At 42.8% G+C, this 22040-nt stretch overlaps 1 protein-coding gene across 1 annotated transcript in view; it reads right to left on the bottom strand.

Moving 5' to 3' along the window:
• Positions 1-18775, bottom strand: part of POLRMT (RNA polymerase mitochondrial) — a 41310-nt gene extending 22535 nt beyond the window's left edge. Inside the window, exons 1-10 of the mRNA XM_075281086.1 lie at positions 18645-18775; positions 17658-17753; positions 14472-15043; positions 14185-14315; positions 12023-12206; positions 10044-10193; positions 4683-4850; positions 3196-3366; positions 2858-3097; positions 13-798 (exon numbers count right to left, since the gene is read on the bottom strand). Of these exons, the coding sequence (XP_075137187.1) occupies positions 13-798; positions 2858-3097; positions 3196-3366; positions 4683-4850; positions 10044-10193; positions 12023-12206; positions 14185-14315; positions 14472-15043; positions 17658-17753; positions 18645-18744 (2598 nt within the window). The 5' untranslated portion in view covers positions 18745-18775. The remainder of the gene's footprint in view (positions 1-12; positions 799-2857; positions 3098-3195; positions 3367-4682; positions 4851-10043; positions 10194-12022; positions 12207-14184; positions 14316-14471; positions 15044-17657; positions 17754-18644) is intronic.
• Between the last annotated feature and the right edge of the window lie 3265 nt (positions 18776-22040).

The following is a 22040-nucleotide window of genomic DNA, read 5'->3' on the forward strand; positions in this document are numbered from 1 at the left end:
TAATAAGCTCACAGTCAGAGGTTGATCAGCAGAGTCCAGTATTTCATCCATGATTTCGTCTGCATACTGCTTCCTTTCTTGGAGGGAGTTTTTCTTTTTGAGTCCAGTAAGGTTGATGAGATGAGTCTTAAGCCAATCTAAGCCACTTGGACCAAGTGGCCGACCTTCAGCAAACAGCAGTAAAGCCCGTGTCACATCGCTTCCTAAATGGTTAAAATATGGAGGACAAGGATAGGTCCGACCACGGAAGTCCATGTTGTGAGGAAACCAAAAAATCTGATCTCTCAGATGATTGGCAATAGACAGTTTATAAAGAGAGTCCATACGCAGGCTAAACATTTCAGCTGCTTTCTTCCTGCACCGTGCCTGCTCCTTCTGGTATGACATCCTATCCCATGAGCTCAGTGCCCCCGGGTTCTGAACTGGAAGTGCAGGAGCTTCCGATAGAGGTGGAGGAATGTCCAGTTTTTCATTGCCTTTATCATTGAAGATGGACACAATAATATCCAGAACTGGTTGGTTAATCCGCCATGCACATATTCCAAGCTGGTTGAGAGAATCTAGCACTGGAAAAAGTTGGCCTGGGGCACTCTTATCCAGAAGCAATTGATGTTGTACTGCTCCCTCACTGCATCGCATAAGCTTAGCAGGAAAAAGCAAGTAGCCTCCAAAATGGGGAGAAGTCCAAGGCAATGGAGGGCATCGCATTGGCAGTACAGCAGTTTCAAAAGTTAGCAGTGTCTCTCCTGCATCCAACAATAGCTGGCTGTAAACTGGGTGTGGTTTAATGAGACCAATCTGTAAACAGGAACATAAATGAACACAGGTAACTATAGAGGAACAGGGAAAATCAGGAGATCATATGCAGCATGTATGGTATAAAAGAGAAAGTGTTCCAGCAAAACATTGTATATGTACATAACAGTGATCGCATGGACACAGAAGCTGTGCCCATGTGATCACCAACTTAACTGACAACTGGGGTTATGCTGTAAAAACCAGCGCAGAAATAACTCCGTTTAATCTTTTAGAAACTCAGAGCCCCTTTAATGCTACATTGACTATCATTGGGAAATGTCATTTTTAACCAAGCACTTACTTGCATAGCCTTTAGAAAGGCTATTCCACACATACCTTTTGTACGTTATTCCCCTCGGTAGTTTTTGAATGAGCCAGTTATTATTCATATGCTAATTAGGCTTCAGCGTGCACTCCGGAAGTCTAAGGGAGCACCGTCTGCTATGTGTGTGAGAGCAGAGAGATGAGTCATCAGCCGTAGCATCCTGTGCTGTACGCATAGCAGACAGTGCTTGCTGAGAACCTCCTGTGCACGCCGAATTAGCATATGAATAAAAGCAGGCTCATTCAAAAACTACTGAGGCAATTTACATACTAAAGGTAGGTGTGGAATAGCCTTTCTAAAGGCTATGCAAGTTTATGTTTAGTTAAAAATGACTTTTCCCAATGACAGAGCCCCTTTAAATACAATCATGGAAGGGAACTCTTGGGTCTAGCAACTTTATAAGACTCTGCTTGAGGCAGAGTCTAATAGGCAGTATATCAGTATAAGAATGACAAATACACTATAACACAGGTATGCTGTTGTGATAAAATGATAAAGACTAGTATATAAATGAGAATGTTGAGTCTAAGGGAAATATTTGTAAATTGGTTAATAACTAGGACAACAACAATGGTGTTAATTATTCACACACAATCAGATTGGGTCACAAGTGGAGTGCCATAGGGGCCAGTACTGGGACCTCTTTTTAATACTTTTATTAATGATTGTGCGTTACGTAGTCATCACATTTCTATAGGTAAAACGGTTTTATCATCATCATAGACAGGGATTCTTTACTGAGAGTGATAAGACTACGGAACTCGCTTCCATAGGATGTTGTGCTGCTTGATACACAGTACATAGTCAAGCGGGGCTTGGATGTCCTTCTTTCAAAGTAGGGGTACACAATTTTAGTACTAAATGAACAGAACCTAGGGATTTTTGTTTTGAGATGTTGTTTGTTTTGTTTTGTGATATTGGAGAAATTATATTTTTGTTCTCCTAATATGGGGTAGTTATCTTCCTTGGATAGCATGTATAAGGAAAATGTTCGTTCTTGTACCGTGTTAGCCAGTGGGTTGGAAATATAAAAAAATAAAAAAACTTGATAGTCTTCAGTAGTTGATACCTTTTTAATGGCTAACTCCGAATGGCAAATTCCCAAACGTCGTAATTTGTCATCATTATGAGTTAGCCATTAAAAAGGTATCAACTACTGAAGACTATCAAGTTTTTTTATTTTTGGATAGCATGGTAAATATTGTAGCAACTATGGAAGTTATGGTTCTTATTATATGGCGAAAAACACTCTGAATAAAGTAAACATATAATTTACATTGTAAAGTGAACACAAAACAAAATAAAAAAAAACAAACAATGGTAGAATTGCTATTTTTACCAATTCCATCCAGTAAAGAGCGGATAAATTATATGTCTAGTTATTATTCCAAAATGCCAAAATGGTGACAACTTTAAAACATACAACTAATCCCACAAAAAACAAGCCCTCATCCAATTATATTAACAAAAAAAAGAAATCAACATTCTGAAAGGGACAGAAAAAATAAATTTAAAAAAATAGCGTGCCATATAGGCCAAAACTGGCTATGGTGGTATGGGGTTAAAGAGATTGCTCTGCCAGTTAGGTAGGAAGATACTGAGTGAAAAATTGCCAAGATGTATTCTTTAATGTTTTGTGTATTTTTAGTTTTCTCAAACTGAAAAAAAAAAGCCTACCTGTTCATACCATGCTTACCATAATTACTAACCAATCACATAGCAAAACAAAAGTACCTGGCGCGTGCTGCGAAAAGAGTACATGTGGTACAGTACTGGTATGAGTTTTTGTTCACTCCGAGAGCTGGACATGTTATTTTGCAATTTTATAGTTTGGACCATTAACTCTACCAGGTGTGTTCCCAACTGTACTAGAAGAGACCGTGGCCATGAGGAGTGTATACGTGGTGAGCAGGAGCCTCCAAAATTTTCATGTTCCAAGTTCTCCCACAATTCCCTTGGGAGCAGGCAAGAGATCTATATGTGAAACATAGGGATGTCATGAATGCATGTTCCTTATAAAAAGAACAGTAAATCTGACAAAAATTTCCAACATATCATGGAATCAATCTTACCTGTCCCTCTTTGGATAACAATTGACTATAGTTTTTATATAAATAGCGAATTCTGTCCATATGACTACACTGCAATTGTTGGCGGATTGAAAACCTATTATAGATCTTCATTCCAATATCTTGTGACAGCAATAAGAATGATTCTCCAGTAGGTGGAATCTTGGACAAGGTCTATGGGGAGGCAAACAGTAAATTTTAAACAGAAACACAAGGTACAAGACAAAACAAAACAAAAAACACCTGCTGAACTTCATGGGTTTGGCCAACCATCTAATGCAGGGGTGCCCAATACGTCTATCGCGATCTACTGGTAGATCACAAAGGACGTATGGGTCGATCGCGGGTTGCAGGGATCCCCGGTGTCTGCTTGTTCACAGTGCAGAGAGAGTGCACTGAGAGTCATCTCCGGGCACTGGCAGGCGGGGCTGCCACAGCCAGAGCCTGCCAGTGTCCAGAGATAACTCTCAGTCTGTGCTGTGAAGAAGCAGACAGCGGGGATCCCTGGGCAGCCACCGAACGCCGGTGTCTCCTGCTGTCACAATCCGCCTGGCCCTACCCACATTCCCGGCCCTGCCCACAGACACACCCGCAACGCCCACAAGTCCGCCCGGCCCCGCTCATATGCCCGCCCCGGCCCCTCCCTAGTAGATCTTTTGCCTTGGTCAGCTAATAAAGTAGCTCACACGCTGAAAAAGTGTGAGCACCCCTGATCTAATGTGTATGAAGGTGTCCTGACTCTCTCTCGATGTCAGGAAAGATTAATAGTTTAGTATGCAGGGAGATAAGGCACTGAGAGCGGCCTCCTCCTTTCTCGTTGGACAGTACATGCTCAAGTATGGAGCAGTCAGGCAAGATATAAACCAACAGCTTCTACAGAGGGTGGCTAGCATAAAGGTTCATAGGGAGCACAGGTCCTTTATCTAGCCAAACTTAGGCCCCTTTTACATCATGTTTTTCAAGTCAGTTTAACAGATCCTTTATTTTAATAAAAAAAAACTGACGCAAACTGATGTCAATTCATGCATCAAAAAAACTGATCCATTAATGGCTGTGCATACGTTTGCATTCGTTTTTTGCATCACATGACGTCACTCTGTTGGTTCTGTCTTCAGCTGGGTAGTGCTGTGAACCTTCCCACCAAAGATGCAACAAACAGCTATAGGGGACCTGTTAGGACAGGAATATGTTTTGCCCTGGGGTAAAACTCAGGATAGGTCTTTTTCCTGGCCCATACCTACTGAAATGTATGGATCCATGGCGGTCACGGATATCACATGGGTATTATGTGCTGTTCCTGCCATTTTCTCACAGACCCATACATACAAACATTCATGTGCATATAGGCTGAGAGCAATAAGACTTACAGGATATTTCTAAGATAGGATTTATAAATTTACAGAGATAGGCATTTTGTATGTAGTCTATTCTACACAACTTCTCCCTCTCACTCTATCTACACCCATACACATATAGCTATTTCTACGAACCTGTAGCATAATGTCTACATAATGCGCCTCATCCAACAGACATAGATAAGGGTATAAGTTGATTCTACGTGTATTCCTGCTGATTTTTGCCAGGTGATTCTTTGAGTCGCGAAAAGCATGGTGCAGGTCCTTTACCCATCCAGAACGTAGACCATTCAGCACTTCCCTCTGAAAATAGAAAACATTTGTACGATTGTAAATTTTCACCAAAAGTTCAGTATGGATTTGCATGCTGAAACCAAAAGAGAGAGATGTGTAAAAGTACCGATAAACATTCTATAATTAAGTGGATAACAAGAAGCAGAGAATTAAATGGATTTTTGTACTCCCTATAAAATCCTTTTCTCTTTGGGGGACAGCCCTAGGAGTGCTGACTCCTGACTAGGAGTATCAAAAGAAGTCCGCTCTGCCTCTGGGCTATAACCTCTCTACAGACACTGTGCTGCTCAGTTTGTAATGCAACAGTAGGAGAGAAACAAAAGAAACAAAAACAAAAGAACACGGAACCGGGGGCCACACGGTGGCTCAGTGGTTAGCACTGCAGCCTTGCAGAGCTGGAGTCCTGGTGTTCAAATCCCGCCATGGGCAAAAAACCATCTGCAAGGAGTTTGTATGTTCTCCCTGTGTTTGCATGGATTTCCATCCCATATTCCAAAAAAAGACATACTGATAGGGAAAAATGTACATTGTGAGCTCTATGTGGGGCTCACAATCTACATTTAAAAAAAAAAAAGAACACGGAACCAACACCACCAGTCCTAAACCTGAAAACTAAACAAAACAGGCCTGGCAGGAGCAACAAAAAAAAAAAAAAAAACAAGGGTGTATCACTGAGTGAATATAACAAGAAAAGGATTTTACAGCAAGTACCAAAATCCATTTTTCTCGCTTATTTCACTGGGGGACACAGTACCACAGGATGCCCTAAAGTAGTCTCAAAGGATAGGAATTACACAGCCATGCGAGCAACTTAGCGCACAGTCATTTGCAGAACCTTATGACCCAAACTGGCAACAGCAGAGGCCACAGAATGGATCTGGTAAAAATTGGTGAACATGTGGACAGAGGCCCTGGTGGCAGCTTTGCAGACCTGGGCAGTGGAAGCTTGATATGCCAAACAGCCCAGGAGGCTCCAACAGCTCTCGTGGAGTAAGCCATCACACAGAGGGGTGGCATCTTATCCTTAAGCTGATAGGCCTCCTTCATCGCAGATTGAATCCATCGGGAGATAGAAGCCTTGCAAGGAGCCATGTCTTTGCAAAGGCCCTCAGGGAGAATGAACAAGGTGTCCAAACAACAAAAGGGGCCAGCGAGAGACAAATCGACCCAGGTAGCCCATGTCCAGACAGTGAAGGGAAAGTTCAAGTGAGTGCTTGGGGTCCGGGCTGAAAGATGGATGTCCTTGTTCACGTGGATGAAAAGAACCACCTTAAGCAGAATAGACAGAGGCGGACGAAGGACATCCTTGTCCTTGCAGAGAACAAGAAAAGGGACAGGGCAGCCAGTTCAGAGACCCTGCGGATGGAGATAATGATCTCCAGGAAGGCAACCTTCCAGGACAGCGAAAGCGAAGAGGGATAACCCGCAAAGGCTCAAAGAGGGGAGCCTCAAGAACGAGATTAAGATTCCCATGGGAAGACGGTAGGGAAGGACACAGTGTGTTCTACCGAAGAGGGCCTGGGAGGGTCCTGAACTGGCTTAGATGGAAGGATGAGAAAGCAGATGGACTCAATATGGCTGCATGGTAACTTTTTGTTTCAGTGGACACACATATAAAATGTGGCAGCACCAGAGGGGGCCAAGGGATGGGTTGTCTCTTCATGGGAAGACATAGTGGAAGGAAAATAGGGGAAACCCAAAAGGGTTAATCTACCAGACCACCAGAAAAAGATCCAATTGCCAACTGTTACAAAGAGGGTGCACAGAGAAGATATCCATGGTGCTGTAGCCCTCAGAAAGGCAAAAAATTCCTGAGGAGCTTCCAAGCTGCTGGAAAAGCAGAAGTAAAACAGGAAATAAGAAATAGAATTTCCTGAGGAGAACTGAGGGTCCTTCGCCAGGAGTTTCCTGCATGCAGGGGATAGGAAGAAGCAGAGAGACCTCCAAAAAGATGGCGGGCTTAGATGTAGCCTAGTCACCAGCCCATACAGGGAACTAATGTAGAAATTGCGGAAGTCCAGGAGCTCCGTAAGGTTGGAGGAGGCCTAAAAGAATGTACGGACACTAGGTTAAAACTGACAATTATATTGTCTGTGTAGAGGGTATGGCCTGGAGGTGGAACCATCATCTTTTGATACTCCTAGTCTCAGTCTCCTACTGGCCAAGTCTATATCCATGGTGCAGTGGTTACAGTGGGTGAGCAGTTGCTTGTGCCAACTCAGAAAACCTTTTGGGTATATTCACAGTTTTTTGCCTCAAAATTCACCTGCAAAAACGTCTTCCATTCATTTCAAAGGGAGCAGTATTTTTCTGCTAGCAATTTTTTTCAGCTAGCAGAAAAAAAAAAAGTGACATGCCCCATTATCAGCCGGATTACGCAGCTGAGTCAACTGCAGCGTACAAGTGCTAGAAACTTCCTCCTGATTAGGCCCATTCATACAGTGCATCGGTATCCCGATGCGGCTAGCCGTGCGAAAAGTCGCACGGCAGAAACCTTAGTAGACCAGATTCACACAGGTGTCAATGGTGCAGAACTGGATTCACAAGATACCATGCTGTCTACAGCTGCCTGCGTTATCTTTATGCGCCCTCTAGTGGAACCTGTATGTAGCTAGCATGTTAGCTTTCAAATTTTCTTTTGTGCAGAAGATTTAGAGAAGAATTTGAGAAAAATAAAGTTCCCACCACTAGAAAGCTAGAATAAGTAATTCTGGCACAGAATTGTCGGGATCTGTTCAGATTAAAACAAAAAAAGTATATAGAAGGAAAGCAACTCTGTACATCTAATCAGTGCAGGGGCTCCCATCAGCAATCAGGTAGTTATAGCCTATCCTTAGAATAAAGCATAAAAAACCTTAATCCTGGACAACCCCTTTAAAGTAAAATAAAATTTAAAAAATTGAAGGTATGGTCCATTACATTTATTTTTACTCACCTGTCTGTTCTGCACGGTCTTTACTATTTGTCTGTGCACAAATGCTCAGCCCATCACTGAACAAGCTCGGATGCTACATATGAACACTGTATTAAAGGGGTTGTCCCAGCTCAAGGATCCTGTCTATACTGGTAGCTTATGTAAATTGAAGACTTTTCCTAAATGTATTGCTTTAGAAATGCTGCTTTGTTTGGCTGTTATATGAACTTATTCCTCCCATTGTTTACAAAGCGTTGCTATAACCACAGACCTGTGAAATAGAATAAGTGACTTCACTCACTGCTCTGCCAGCAGGACAATCAGTTCAGCTAATTGCGGTTTGCTGATAAAGCCAGTCTGTTGTCTCGATATGTAAACACACAGATAACACTGAGTCCATTCTCTACAAGCATGTGCATATTATCTGATCTGCATAAGTATTGTGATTTCTCATAGTGTAGTTCAGCAAGCTGGGGGGGAAGTGGGAGAAATACAGGAATTGAGAAGAAGAGACTGCAGACAAAGCTGAAACAGTGAGATGGGAAAAACCATTTAATACTCGAACACGGATTTAAACTGCAAAGGAGCATGTCAACCATGGTAAAAAAAAACAAAAAACACCGGGAACCTGAACAAAGACTCTACACTGGATCCCTCGCTGAACAGGTGGACAGGAGGGTATATAAAAGGTACTGGAGCACCCCTTTAAAGGTACCTTCAGTCAGTATTTAACTTTATAGATGAAAAAAGTGCAGCAGTCCGACAGTATGAAACTACCCTTAAAATAAACTGCCTTTATTCTACCTAATGGCTTCCTATAGTGCTACCACAAATTATTTGATAATGGAAAAGCAATATCAACAAACACTGTGCTGCTACCTACTACTATAAATCAGAAAGATCCCACCCAAACCTTGCAATTCTTGACCTATAAAGAGGTGCATACAATTCATATTTTAGGGGAAGGCTTAAAGTGTACCTCCAGTTATAAACAATTTTGCATTAATGAATAATATGTGTTAAGACAAGAAACTTTATAACATATGTTATCAAAGAAAAACATTTTTCTTCTTTACTTTTCAGGCTGAGTTACTTTCTCCTTATTAGTCCATGAAGAGGCTGCTGGAAAACATACTCAAGTAATTGTTGCGTGTTACATCCTGCTGTTCTTTTAACATTGCTAGGATTGTAGATAAGACACTAGGAATGCACATAATGAAGAATTAAATCAATTAACCAGCCAACAGCAGCCTCCTACTTAACCCCTCCCTTCTCCATAGAACACTATGTGTGGAGCTGAATATACAGAGCCAAATCAAGCAGTGAGACTGTAGATAAGGAGCAGGAGACCTGCTTGATGAGCTTCAAGAGGTAGCCACCTGAAATGGTCTTCAATAGAGATGAGCGAGCACTATTCGAAACTCCCATTTCGAATAGCACACACCCATAGGAATGAATGCTCGCTTCCATTCATTTCTATGGGAGCGTGCTATTTGAAACGGCTGTTTCGAATAGTGTTCGCTCATCTCTACTCATTATCAGACATCCCATCTTCAAGATCTGTAACAGAGAGGGACCTAAAGAAAAATGTGTTTGCACACTGCTGACCCAGAAATAGCAACTGTGCAAAGAACCACTTCCCTTGTCCTCTATGAGAAGATAATACCTTTATGATCAGTTCCTGAAATAATAAAAGTACCAGTAGGGTGGTAAATATAGTAGGTGCTTCGGATATAAAAAACAAAAAAAAAACTTTGCAAGTCTTCAGTAGGTGATACCTTTTTTAATGGCTAACTCATAATGATGACAGAATATGACGTTTCGAAGCTTTCCTCTGAGCTTCTTCTTCAGATATAACTAAAAGACACTTTCTAGAGGCTGCATATTTATGTACAACAGGACACAGGGCTAGAATTACAGGAGGGAGGGGGGAAGAGGCTTATTACTATATACTTATAACTTGTTATAAGTATATAGTAATAAGCCTCTTCCCCCCTCCCTCCTGTAATTCTAGCCCTGTGTCCTGTTGTACATAAATATGCAGCCTCTAGAAAGTGTCTTTTAGTTATATCTGAAGAAGAAGCTCAGAGGAAAGCTTCGAAACGTCATATTCTGTCATCATTATGAGTTAGCCATTAAAAAAGGTATCACCTACTGAAGACTTGCAAAGTTTTTTTTTGTTTTTTATATTTTATAACCACTGGCTAACACGGTACCAAAACAAACATTTTCCTTTTACCTAGGTGCTTCGGGAAATTGTCAATTTCCAGGAAGCTGGGTTATCTTACCGCTTTTATTCTCTCCTCGTGCACTGGTTTGACAGCCTCTACCGAGTTTATAGTCACTGCTTCACAGCTCTCAATTTTCAACTGTTCTTCAAATCTTTCTTGCAAATCAGACACTGTGAACCCCATTTTTGGGTAGGAAGGTGGCGACTCCTGACAGAAAATTGAATATTTAGACTTCATATAAAATGACATACATAGCCAACATATCTTTGCGGTCACACAGAAAATGGTCATAAATGGATATTCACATGCACAGGATATACCCTAAATGCCTGACAGGCACAGGACCCACCAACCCCAATTCCACCTAAACTTATAGTAGGTTGAATGTTTTTGTGACTACCATAGAGTTGAATGGAGAGGGCTGCAGACATGCACAGTCACTTCTCCAATCATTCTCTGCCTGGAAGCAGTAAATAACTGCCACCTCACAGGTGAAATAATATACCCACTTAGGTAGGTAGGGGTGCCACACCACATTAATCAGACATTTAAAGCTTATCTTAAGTCCAATGATTGTAGTGAGGATTTTTTAATATACCATATTTTTCGGACTATAAGACACACAAATTTGGGAGGAAAATGGGGGGTGCATCTGATAGTCCAAATGCATCACCCCGCTCCAGGGTGATGCAGTGGCAGGAGTGGGGCAATGATGTGGGCCCTGGACTTGCTTAAGCAGGTTTCCTGGGAGTGCAAACTCATCACTGCTGCAGAGCGGTCGCCAAAGCTACCAAGTCTCCACTGTAATCCTCTCTGATTGTGGGCTTTATTACTTATAACCCCCCCAAACTGCTCCCGGGCTCCTATGTGCCTTTTTCATTTCAGGCCGGCCCCTGCGGAATAGCAGCATCACTCCTGCCGCTGCTGGCTTCCTGCAGGACAGGAGCGTAGTTATGCCGCAGGCCCCGACTTCTAACCCTCCCCAGCATCCGCTGTAAGGCAGATGCCGGGTCTGTATTGGCGGCCGCTCTGCTGAAGAGCGTCTGCCATAGCACCCGGGCTTCCACTATACGCGGAGGCCCGAAGCTAATGCCCACAATCAGAATGCATTCTAATTGCGGGCATAAAAACGGAACCCCCCCTTCCCCCCAAAGTGTAAAAAAAAAAATACACCCCCACACACACACACACACACACTTCTCCTCGGGGCCAGTCCCCACCGGGCCCATACCTGTAAAGTTGCAGGCCGGCTCCCGAGTGGCGATATCGCAGGAGCCGACCTGTTCTGGTGAGAGCCGGGAGCCTACTGAAGGCTCCCAGGCCTGTCACTGCTATATTAGTATTTCGGTTGGTCTGTGACAAGCCGTAATAGTAATATACAGAATGTCCCATAGACGGCAATACAGTTGTATTGCCGTCTATGGGACTTGCAATCAAATGACTGCAGCTTCAAGCCCCCCGGGGGGGGGAGGGGAACTATTAAAATAGTTTTTTAAAAAAGCTTTCAAAATATGTAATAAAAAAATAAAATGAATAAAAGTTCTAAATCACCTCCATTCCCTAGAATACATATAAAAGTAGAAAATTACTGTGAAACACATACACATTAAGTATCCCTGTGTCCGAAAATGCCCGGTCTACTAATATTTTTCCTGTACGGTGAACGTCAAAATCAAATGTGACAAACCGTCGGGGGGGGTTTTCACCGTTTTGCCTCTGATTTAAATAAAAGGTGATCTAAGCAATAGACATTCCCCAAAATGGTATAACTAAAAAGTACATCTGACCCCGCAAAAAAATGCTCTATGCGTTCCCGTACAGCTGCAGGGTCACCTGTCAATGTGGCCTTGCAGCTGTTGCAAAACTACAACTTCCATATCCATATATTAAATATTTTACCATTTTTTGCTTCAAATTTTTTTTCCCCCTATTTTCCTCCTCTAAAACCTAGGTGCGTCTTATAGTCCAGTAAAATACGGTATATACAGCAGTCTGATTTTTTTTTTTTTAATCAAAACAAAAATCTTCTTGCTTACTTTACTATAGAAATTCTCAACCAATTGGGAGGTGCACACAATCTGTACTTTAGTGGGAGGCTTAAAGTCTGGTGTAACTCGTCGAATGGCTTTCAGAACCATATCCCTCTCATCCTCAACATATGTAGGGCCCTGAAAGAGCTCATCAACAGACATCCCATCTTCTTTCATCTGCTTCAAGCATCTATAACAAAACAATGAGAGTAGATCCAGTGATTTATATCCATAGTGGTTTTCAAAACCCTTGGAAACAGAAACCAGTTAAGCTCCACTGTGGGAACTGAGACCACTTGGTTCCACCTGTGTAATGGTTACTGAGCTCACTGAACACACTGCAGTATGGTAATAGCAGAATTTAACATTTAGATACAAACGTAGTTTAAAAATAAAACAATTTACTAAAAACTTTTATAAATTTTATACAATTTCATTTAAAAGGTGACGGGAGGTCTGTCAAATCATGATTAATTGAACATTTTACCTTGATTACAATTAAAGGGGTTGTCCGGGATAAATTAAAACTTTACCACTAAGCTAACAACCCCCCACCCCCAACTAACTTCTAATAAACTAACTTTGAAAAAAAAACAACAATATGCCTGGGATGATTATGGGACCGCCCCAGGCACATTTTCTGATTTCCTGGTGATGTTTCGTTTTGCTGTTTCCGGAGACGGGAGGCCACCAGTACTAATCTCTCCTGCCCCCCTTCTTCTTCCCCCTCATACTCACCAACACTCACTTCCTCTTCTTCTGTTGGGCGTCACTTCCTTGACAAGAGAGCCAGAGCCGATGCCTGTGCAATACAACGTCAGCAGAAGCAAAGAAGCAGCATTCTATTGTGCATTCATGGCTTCTGCGTCTGTTCTACTGCGCAGGCGGTAGTTTCGGATCCCAGGTGCTAGCAGAAGAGGGGACAGCAGAACCGCAAAGCTATCTCCAGGACGAGAAGACAGGTAAGTATGATGGTGTGAGGAGGGGGTCGAGGGGTTGAGTAAATAAGCTAGCTAGGTAGGAAAGGCTTGTAGCTGCAGGCTAGCTACGGAAAGGGGGGGGGAGTGAGGGAGGAAGTGAGAGGGTAGTTGTTGGCTAAGACTGCAGGAAGCTATCCATGTAAACAAATGCAGAGGATACCAGGAGCTCCCAGAGAAACCCAGAAAACACTGCTAAATGTATTTGGGTGCCTTTATTAACCCATTAACACTAACAGACCTTTCTTAAAAAAAAAATTTTTTGCCTGGAAAACCCATTTAATGAAAGATTATTTTGAAGTGGCAGCGGCATTCTGTGAACGCTGCTTCTGCTTCACAGGCCATGTAACATCTTATTAATATGATAAATGGCCTACTGGCACTTCAGTCAAGTGAAATCGGGCTCAGTTGGAATACCGAGCCCAACAGCTATACAACCTACGGTGCTTGGTTTTCAGTAAAAAGGCTTCAGCACTAACAGTGATCTCAGGTGTAAAATTCTCCACCGATCTTCTACTGATGACCAAAGGATAGGTCATCAGACTTATAATGCCAGAAAATTCCTTTAACCCAAGACTTGTGGGATGCAGTATCTGTACCAGAATCTGGGTTTGAAAAGTATCCGGCCGTGAGCGCCGGTGAGCGTTTTGTGCTCTCCGTGGCTAAACCGTTTTTTTTTTTTAACCGGACAAAAAGTCGGACATGCAGAACTTTGTGTCTGGTTTAAAAAAAAAAAAACAAAACAAAAAAAAAAAAACGCTTTCACCGCAGAGAGCATAAAACGTTCACCGACACTCACAGGTGGACCCGGTCTGACAGGTTTCCGTCTTCTGCTGGCAGAAGACGGAAACCTGAGTACGGAGACCGAACGTTGATGTGAACCCAGCGTCAACTTAACTTCAAGCCACACTGAAGCAATCCTGCCCAGTTGCTAGAGTACATCGGTATAAAATATTCTAACAATACTGGTGATAAAAATAAATAAATAAAATACAAACTTTCATGAAAAAGGCACTTCCTTTTTGAAACAAAAACTTTCCCTATCCAATTACAATGGTCCTACTTTGTATTTGTTTAATCAGTGACTATCAACCAATATATGTATTTTCCATTTAGCAAAATAAGAAATACAGAAGAAAGCTTTATAAATACTTGCACAGATCACTATATTAAAACTTCCTGTTTTTTTACCTCTGAATAGCTTTTGTGTTGGATTCAGTGCGACCCATTGCCTCCAAGGCAGCAGCATAGGATCCCAAATTTGGCGTCAAGGAAGCTTCTTTTAACATGGCAAATATGCGCCCAATCTGAGCAAGCGAGGTCTGCCGAGATAAAGATGGGAAAAAAAAAGGAATAAATAGCCATGTTCTAATCTTTTCACTGAGTCCACTCTAGGGACCCCCAAACTTTAGTCCTAATCATACCCGACTCTGTTCTAGATTACATTTTCTTTCGTCGTACTTCCTTCTGTTTCTTACCTCCTTAGCCCAAGCCCTCATTAGCAGGTTGTATGTAGAAATATTAAGAAGACTTCTTCTTGAACTGTGCTGGTGATAATATTGCAAGCAGTTCTGGGCTTTGCTCAATTCTCCCAAGAATATGCATGTCTCCAAGTAGCAGTGAAGGTTTTGCTGGGCTCCACTATGTTTGTTTCCTTCCTTATCCTCTACTAAGTTTTCATTGGTGCTACTTGTCTTTTCTTCAATCTCTATATCTTTGTCTGTTATATGATGTGATGTTGATGGATGCTTTGCTGCTTTAGTTTTCTGATGCTTCTTGGCACTCTTTTCTTGCTTCCCCAGAGCCTGGTTGGCCTCTCTTTTGATTGTAGCAAACTCAGTTCTCTCCAAACTATTTAATGCTTTCTGTTTCTGATGTTTTGTGATCTGCTCATTTTTTAGCTTTTCCAGCCAACGTTTAGGAGTATGCGCCATTTTCTCATTTTCTTTCATCTTCCCTGAGTCTTGAGCTGAATGTACTTTCACGCGTTCATCTTCACGCAAAATTAAACTTTCATCTGCCAGCAGTTGTTGTACTCGGGTCTGCAAGACTTAATAGAGAAAATAAATATATATATATATATATATATATATATATATATATATATATATATATATATATATATATATATATATATTCACACACACATGAGAAATATATATGTAGATGTAAATATGTGGGGACACTTGGCATTTAAGCATACCACTAACTGTTTTAGTCAACTTAGGCCTGTTTCACATCTGTGTTCGGTATTCCATTCGGGGAGTCACGCGGAGAGAAAAGTACTTCAAGCACTTCTTTTCTCTCCGCATGATTCATGCGGACACCGCACAGAAAACACATGGACCCCATTATAGTCTATAGGGGTCCGTGTGCTTTCACTTCTCACCATTTTTTAATGTGTTCGATATTTTGTTCGGGCGATCCGCAAGCGGACTCCCTGAGCAGAATACCGAACGCAGATGTGAATCAGGCCAAAGACAACAGATGCAAAATGTTAAGAATGGAAGGGGTTTCTGACTACACTTACAAACCATTAAAGGGGCTCTATCATTTGGAAAAGTCATTTTTAACTAAGTACTGTAAGCCGATGGCTGGTCAGGTAATGGAGGGGGTGTACATCTCACCCAGACTACTAAAGTGGGTGAAATGAAAAAAACTCCAGAAAGAACGTTTCTCAGCAGATAACTATTGTCTGCTGAGGGTTATTTTAGAGTTCCAGTTACTGGGCTGGATTTTTAGGAATGGCAGGTAGGATGGTAGTGGCACCTGTCATTCCACCCCCCTCCAGCTGCAGAGAGTTTGCTCTTCAAGAGAGCTTAAGAAGCCAGCTCCAGCAGTAGACTGTGGGCAGAGTTTGGCTGGAGAGCCAAAGAAAGAGGTCATATTTTTGGAGCTGTGTCCTGAATGATTCTACGGCGCCAATCGCGCTGTACTGTGGAGCGGGGAGGAACGCCCCCTCCCTCTGCTCACACAGCTTGTCCATAGACCAGCATTATCAGGATGGGAGGGGGCGTTCCTCCCCGCTCCACAGCACAGCGCGATTGGCGCCGCGAGGCAGAAGGATGTCTCTGGCTAATTTTTTTTTGTTTTTTTTTTAAGTGTCTGTTAGTGCTATTAATAGGGTAATAAATGCACCCATATTCCTTTTAGTGTGTTTTGAGTGATTTCTGGGCGTCTCTGGGAGCCCCTGGTATCTCCTGCTTTTGTTTACATGCTTCTGCTTCCTGTCATGTAACTTCCTCACTAACCCATCTCACCTTACTCCGCCGTCCTTCCTTGCTCTCCCCTCCCTGTCAATCTAGTTATACCCTCCTTCCCTACCTACTCAGGCCAACCCAAGACCCATATTATATACGTATCCTCCAAGCTTCTTCCTGTTTGATGGCTCCGCCTCCTCCAGCGATGAGCCACCTCTACTGTGCATGCATGGATGCGCAGTAGAGGTGAATTACCAGCAGCAGTGCACTCCCTACTGAATCATTACAGAGGGAGAAGCTGTCTCGCCAGGAGAGGGACTTAAAGGGGTTGTCCCATCACAAGGATCCTATCTATACTGCTTGTTAATGTGGATGTAAGACTTTTCCTAAATACATTGCTTCAGCAAAACTGCTTTGTTTGTCCACTATCTTACTTTATTCAATTCATTGTGGCCACAGCCCTGACTTATCTGCTCAAAAGTCAAGTGATGTATCTGCTGCTCTGAGGGGGGAGGGAGGAGGGGCTAAGTGCAGGGGAGACAGCCTGTGTATCTAGCTATTCCTGTGTCTACACCACGTGACCTACCTTCCTGCTCTCAGATAGAGGAGAGGAGCTGCTTGAATTTCTAAACTCGTCTTCTGTTCTCCCAGTTATCAGGCTAGCTAATTCAATTGTGTTCATTATGGCAGAGACAGGCAGTCTCTGTATGTAACACAGAATGGAGTTGCTCCTGCCTGTACTTCATAGTCCAATACTGTGCATATAGTGTTTAAGGACCTTTGATGACATCACACGCCCTTCAGCCGCCCCATAGGATCACGCTATGCGTTGGGCGTAGCTACACGATAATTTGGGGGCGGAGCTAAACAGGTTGCATGTCAAATCCCGCCCACCAAATGATGCAAGAAACCAGGAAGAAAAAAGATTTTACAGCAGTGAAGACTGGTGAGTATGCGACGTGGGAATACCCCTTTAAGTATCATGAAGTGGGGGAGAGTGTTTAGACTAGTGTAGATTATGGGGATAATGTCTATTCTTATGGAGAGACCACCTATTAGGTGTGTGGAGACTTATACAGCCATAGTTGCTCCACTGCAAGGGATTATGGGAGGAATATGCAAATCTGTCTCCCAAGATGTAAATAGGGAGACAGTGCCTCTGTTATGCTGCCCTCTATAGGAAGCACCCTGAACATCATGCCCGACTTTCCCAGAAGCCTTTACTGCATAATGTGGGTTTTATACCAAGACAGTATAGTATAGCCTAGTGTAGGGATTTCAAGTTATCCCGGACAACCCCTTTAATATGCCCACTTTCAATATGTTGGATGAAATCTAGATGGGTCCCATTGTATTGAAAGTGGACATATTAAGACATAACTGGACGGTTCTCTACTATTAAGCAAATACAGCTGTAACGTTGACTGTTATTTACATGCTGACATCCAAGAACCTGTTACAGACCTTCAACGAGTTCCAACCGGCATCGCTCACTGGCACTGTTCTCATCTTTAGGCTTGGCAGAAGACGAACATCTGTATGTGCTTTCCAGAACGCAGCCTTTTGTTGTTAAAGAGAAAAAAGGGGAGAAATACAAATCAGTCATATTAATAAATAACTTTGCTTTTATTTTCAACATCACATAGAATGTTCTTTCAAGGACAACTCTACAGAAATTTACAGGTTCTGCTATGAAGGTCTAAGACCCCCACGGGGCGTCCTGTTGCAAAAAAAGGCTGCTGGAAAAACAGTGGTGGCAACGCATCGAGGTTCTTCCCACAGCGCTTCAGACAGAAAGTTTGCCGTGGTGTCCTCTGCGGACTTTCTGTTTCAATTATACCTATGGTGAAACCGACAACGTCTCCTTAGGTATAATTGACATACTGTGATCTCCAAAATCATGCTGATTTTGGAAATCGAGGCGTGACTGCACCGCAGATTTTACCGCAAAGTGGGCTTAGAATTCCCTAGAATCCCATCTACTTTGCTCTGACTGTAAAATGCCGCCCAGGGACTTTCTGATAATTTGGTGATGTTCGTGTCACCACTTCCGAAAATGATGTCACCATTACTCTTACAGATTCTTCAGAAATTGGCATATTTTTCTGTTCGGGTTGTAGCCACAAATTTTTCCAGAAAGAACCTCCAAAAAAACTATTGTGGTAAACCATTATCACAATATTGTGATAAAACAGTGAGGGGTTTGTGAGCATGGAGCACACTACTGCACAGTGTCTCAGAGAAACAAGGCCAACGGGGGTTACAGGCATGAGGTGACACATAGAACTATCATTATGTATACTTCTTAGTGACATACACATGGAGTCAGCTCAGAGACGCCATCACAGTAATACAACCAGTGTACGCCATGGCACTCACACCTTCAATATGATAGGAGAGGTAAAGGTTAGAGGTCACAGGCTCACGTGTCTCTGTCCTTATAACACTCACCTCTGCCAAGGACTCGGCGACAAGTGAGACACAGCCCTGTCCTCGGAGCTGCCTGTTCCCGAAATAGCCGGGACAGGGAACCGAGTCTTACTACCGACATCCCGATGCCCCGTGCTTGTCTACACCGCCGCCATTACCACCCGGAAGTGTGAGGTCAGGACGAGTTGTACTGCATCATGGGAAACGTAGTTCCGTCCATCGCTCCCCTGCAGAGAGATAGGTCTCCTGACCATCATGGCGACAAGAAAAGGGGCTGCTGGGAATTGTCGGTTATGAGCAAAACTGACTTTTTGACCGCCGAGCTCATGTTCCGAGTTGGTTGTCACAGATATGGCCGGCATGCTAGCTAGCGTACACAGCAGAGAGATATGTTCTATGGCAGAGCACCAGGGGCTTTCCGCTGACAAGAAATGGGACAGTTCTGAAAGTATAGTAATACAATGGTTTAATCTCATGGTCTTATATGTATAAGTGGTGAATCCTACAAGATATAGAATAGGGGCAGGTAGTGGGGGTCAGACCCCTGGGTACCCTAATGGCCATACATGAGACTATGGGACATGTATGTGTGATCTTTGGCGGATGGTTCAGGTATAACAAGGGTCAAATGAAGGTGGGTTGAGGTTTTGGATGAAACAGTTATGTAGGGTAGCTTATCCCACCTGACCCCTTAGCACCAGTAATATAACTTGAGAGAATGTGGTCGTACCCGTGTCATGGGGCCCAAAGAGGTCACTTCCTAATATGAGGAGACCAGTACTATAAGTTTTTTAGTTGGGCGTCTGCGAAGATTTTGCCCTGGAGCTGGAGGGACCCTCTTCACTGAAGTTATGGAGATAGCAGTGACCTAGGCTTCAGAAGTGTGTATGTGTCTCGGCCTCTTCTTGATGGAATGGCATTGCCATCTGCCATTTTCCCAAGGCACTGAGGTAAATGGTGTATACGTTACCAATATAAAGCAGAACTACAAGACAACGGTCCTGGAAGATGTGAATGCCCCCTGCCCTTTGTCTTGTGGAACACTTCAAAGTCCTTTCTTATCCGTGTACAGCTCTAATTCAGAAATACATACTTATCAGAGTAATAGTAGTATTATATAATAGTAGCAAGTATATAGGTGAATGGTAGATGGTGGAGACCTTCTACGTCCCCAGTAAAACTGAAGCCCCCTGGTCACTTGCCTCATGATCTGTGATAATTATGTTTTGTCATAAGCCACATCTGTTTCATGATAATTCTCTGTTTTTTGTCATTAACCATGGTAGAATTCTGACTTGTCAACATGGTTAGCTATGGTATGTTTTGGTTATATGTTTTTTGGGCAAAAACTGTTATCAATAGCTCTTTCGGTTTCCAGAAACTTTCTTCATCTTGTAAGCTAGGTGTCTTTATACATTGGGCTTTTCAGATTCAGTTATTTAAGCCAAAGTCAGAAATCAATTGGAAAAAGAAGAGTGGTTGGATCGGTCCTTTACACTTTCGCTCTGTATGTACGGTAATCTACGCTTGGTTTTGGGTTAACAACTGCATCTGAAGACCTGAACATGTACACAAATCATTAGCGGTTATAAGTACATCCAGACGTTCCATTGCATTTGAAAGATAACTACTGGGACTGTTGTAGTAAGCACTAAAAGGGGCATATGGCAAAATACAAAGAGGAAGGAGGGTTCTCTAGTCCAGCAGTTATCTAAAGGGCTTGCCAAAGAGGCCAGGTATAAAGTTGTAGGGAAGGGTCTGAAGTGCAAAATCAAATTTCTTACACAGATTTCAGTGGGGCAGCTCTGCAGTACCTACAGTCCCTGCTACAGTTCTCCCATGCTGCCTCAATACCTGTGATCTACAGATCTAATATACTGTAGATGGTGTATCCTAAGGATAAATCATAAATCTTAGAAACTGGATAACCCCTTAAGGGTGCATTCACACTTTGGATACGCTGACTGATTCTGAACGTTAAAACACGTTCAGAATCAGCGTGTATAAAGCAGATCCCATTCATTTCAATGGGAGCCGGCATACGAGCGCTCCCCATTGAAATGAATGGGCTGCTTTTTTCTCTACAAGCGCTCCCATTGAAGTGAATGTGAAGCGCTCGCATGTATGGCTCAGAATGAGCCGAGCGCTTACGCCGTGTGAAATGGCCCTATCATTCCGAGCCGTACACACGAGCGCTTCACATTCACTTCAATGGGAGCACTCGTAGAGAAAAAAGCAGCCCATTCATTTCAATGGGGAGCGCTCATATGCCGGCTCCCATTGAAATGAATGGGATCTGCTTTATACACGCTGATTCTGAACGTGTTTTAACGTTCAGAATCAGTCAGCGTATCCGAAGTGTGAATGCACCCTTAGGCTGCGGCCCCACATTGTAGAAACACAGCTTCTTTTATTGCAGATTTTGCTGCGTTTTTTTGAGCCAAAAGGAATGGAAAATATATAGTAAGTTATTTTACTTCTCCATTCTGCTCAAACCACTCCTGGCTTTGGTTCAAAAAAACGCAACAAAAAAAGCAGCTTTTCCGCAACCTGGGGCCTTAGCCTTAAAGGAGCTCTATCATTGGGAAATGTCATTTTTAGATAAGCACATCCTTTAGAAAGGCTATTTAACACCTACAGTTAGGGCCAGAAATATTTGGACAGTGACACAATTTTCGCGAGTTGGGCTCTGCATGCCACCACATTGGTTTTGAAATGAAACCTCTACAACAGAATTCAAGTGCAGATTGTAACATTTAATTTGAAGGGTTGAACAAAAATATCTGACAGAAAATGTAGGAATTGTACACATTTCTTTACAAACACTCCACATTTTAGGAGCTCAAAAGTAATTGGACAAATAAACATAACCCAAACAAAATATTTTTTTTTTCAATATTTTGTTGCGAATCCTTTGGAGGCAATCACTGCCTTAAGTCTGGAACCCATGGACATCACCAAACGCTGGGTTTCCTCCTTCTTAATGCTTTGCCAGGCCTTTACAGCCGCAGACTTCAGGTCTTGCTTGTTTGTGGGTCTTTCCGCCTTAAGTCTGGATTTGAGCAAGTGAAATGCATGCTCAATTGGGTTAAGATCTGGTGATTGACTTGGCCATTGCAGAATGTTCCACTTTTTTGCACTCATGAACTCCTGGGTAGCTTTGGCTGTATGCTTGGGGTCATTGTCCATCTGTACTATGAAGCGCCGTCCGATCAACTTGGCAGCATTTGGCTGAATCTGGGCTGAAAGTATATCCCGGTACACTTCAGAATTCATCCGGCTACTCTTGTCTGCTGTTATGTCATCAATAAACACAAGTGACCCAGTGCCATTGAAAGCCATGCATGCCCATGCCATCACGTTGCCTCCACCATGTTTTACAGAGGATGTGGTGTGCCTTGGATCATGTGCCGTTCC

This window comes from Leptodactylus fuscus, chromosome 1 (genome assembly GCF_031893055.1).
Source record: "Leptodactylus fuscus isolate aLepFus1 chromosome 1, aLepFus1.hap2, whole genome shotgun sequence".
Lineage (NCBI taxonomy): Eukaryota > Metazoa > Chordata > Amphibia > Anura > Leptodactylidae > Leptodactylus > Leptodactylus fuscus.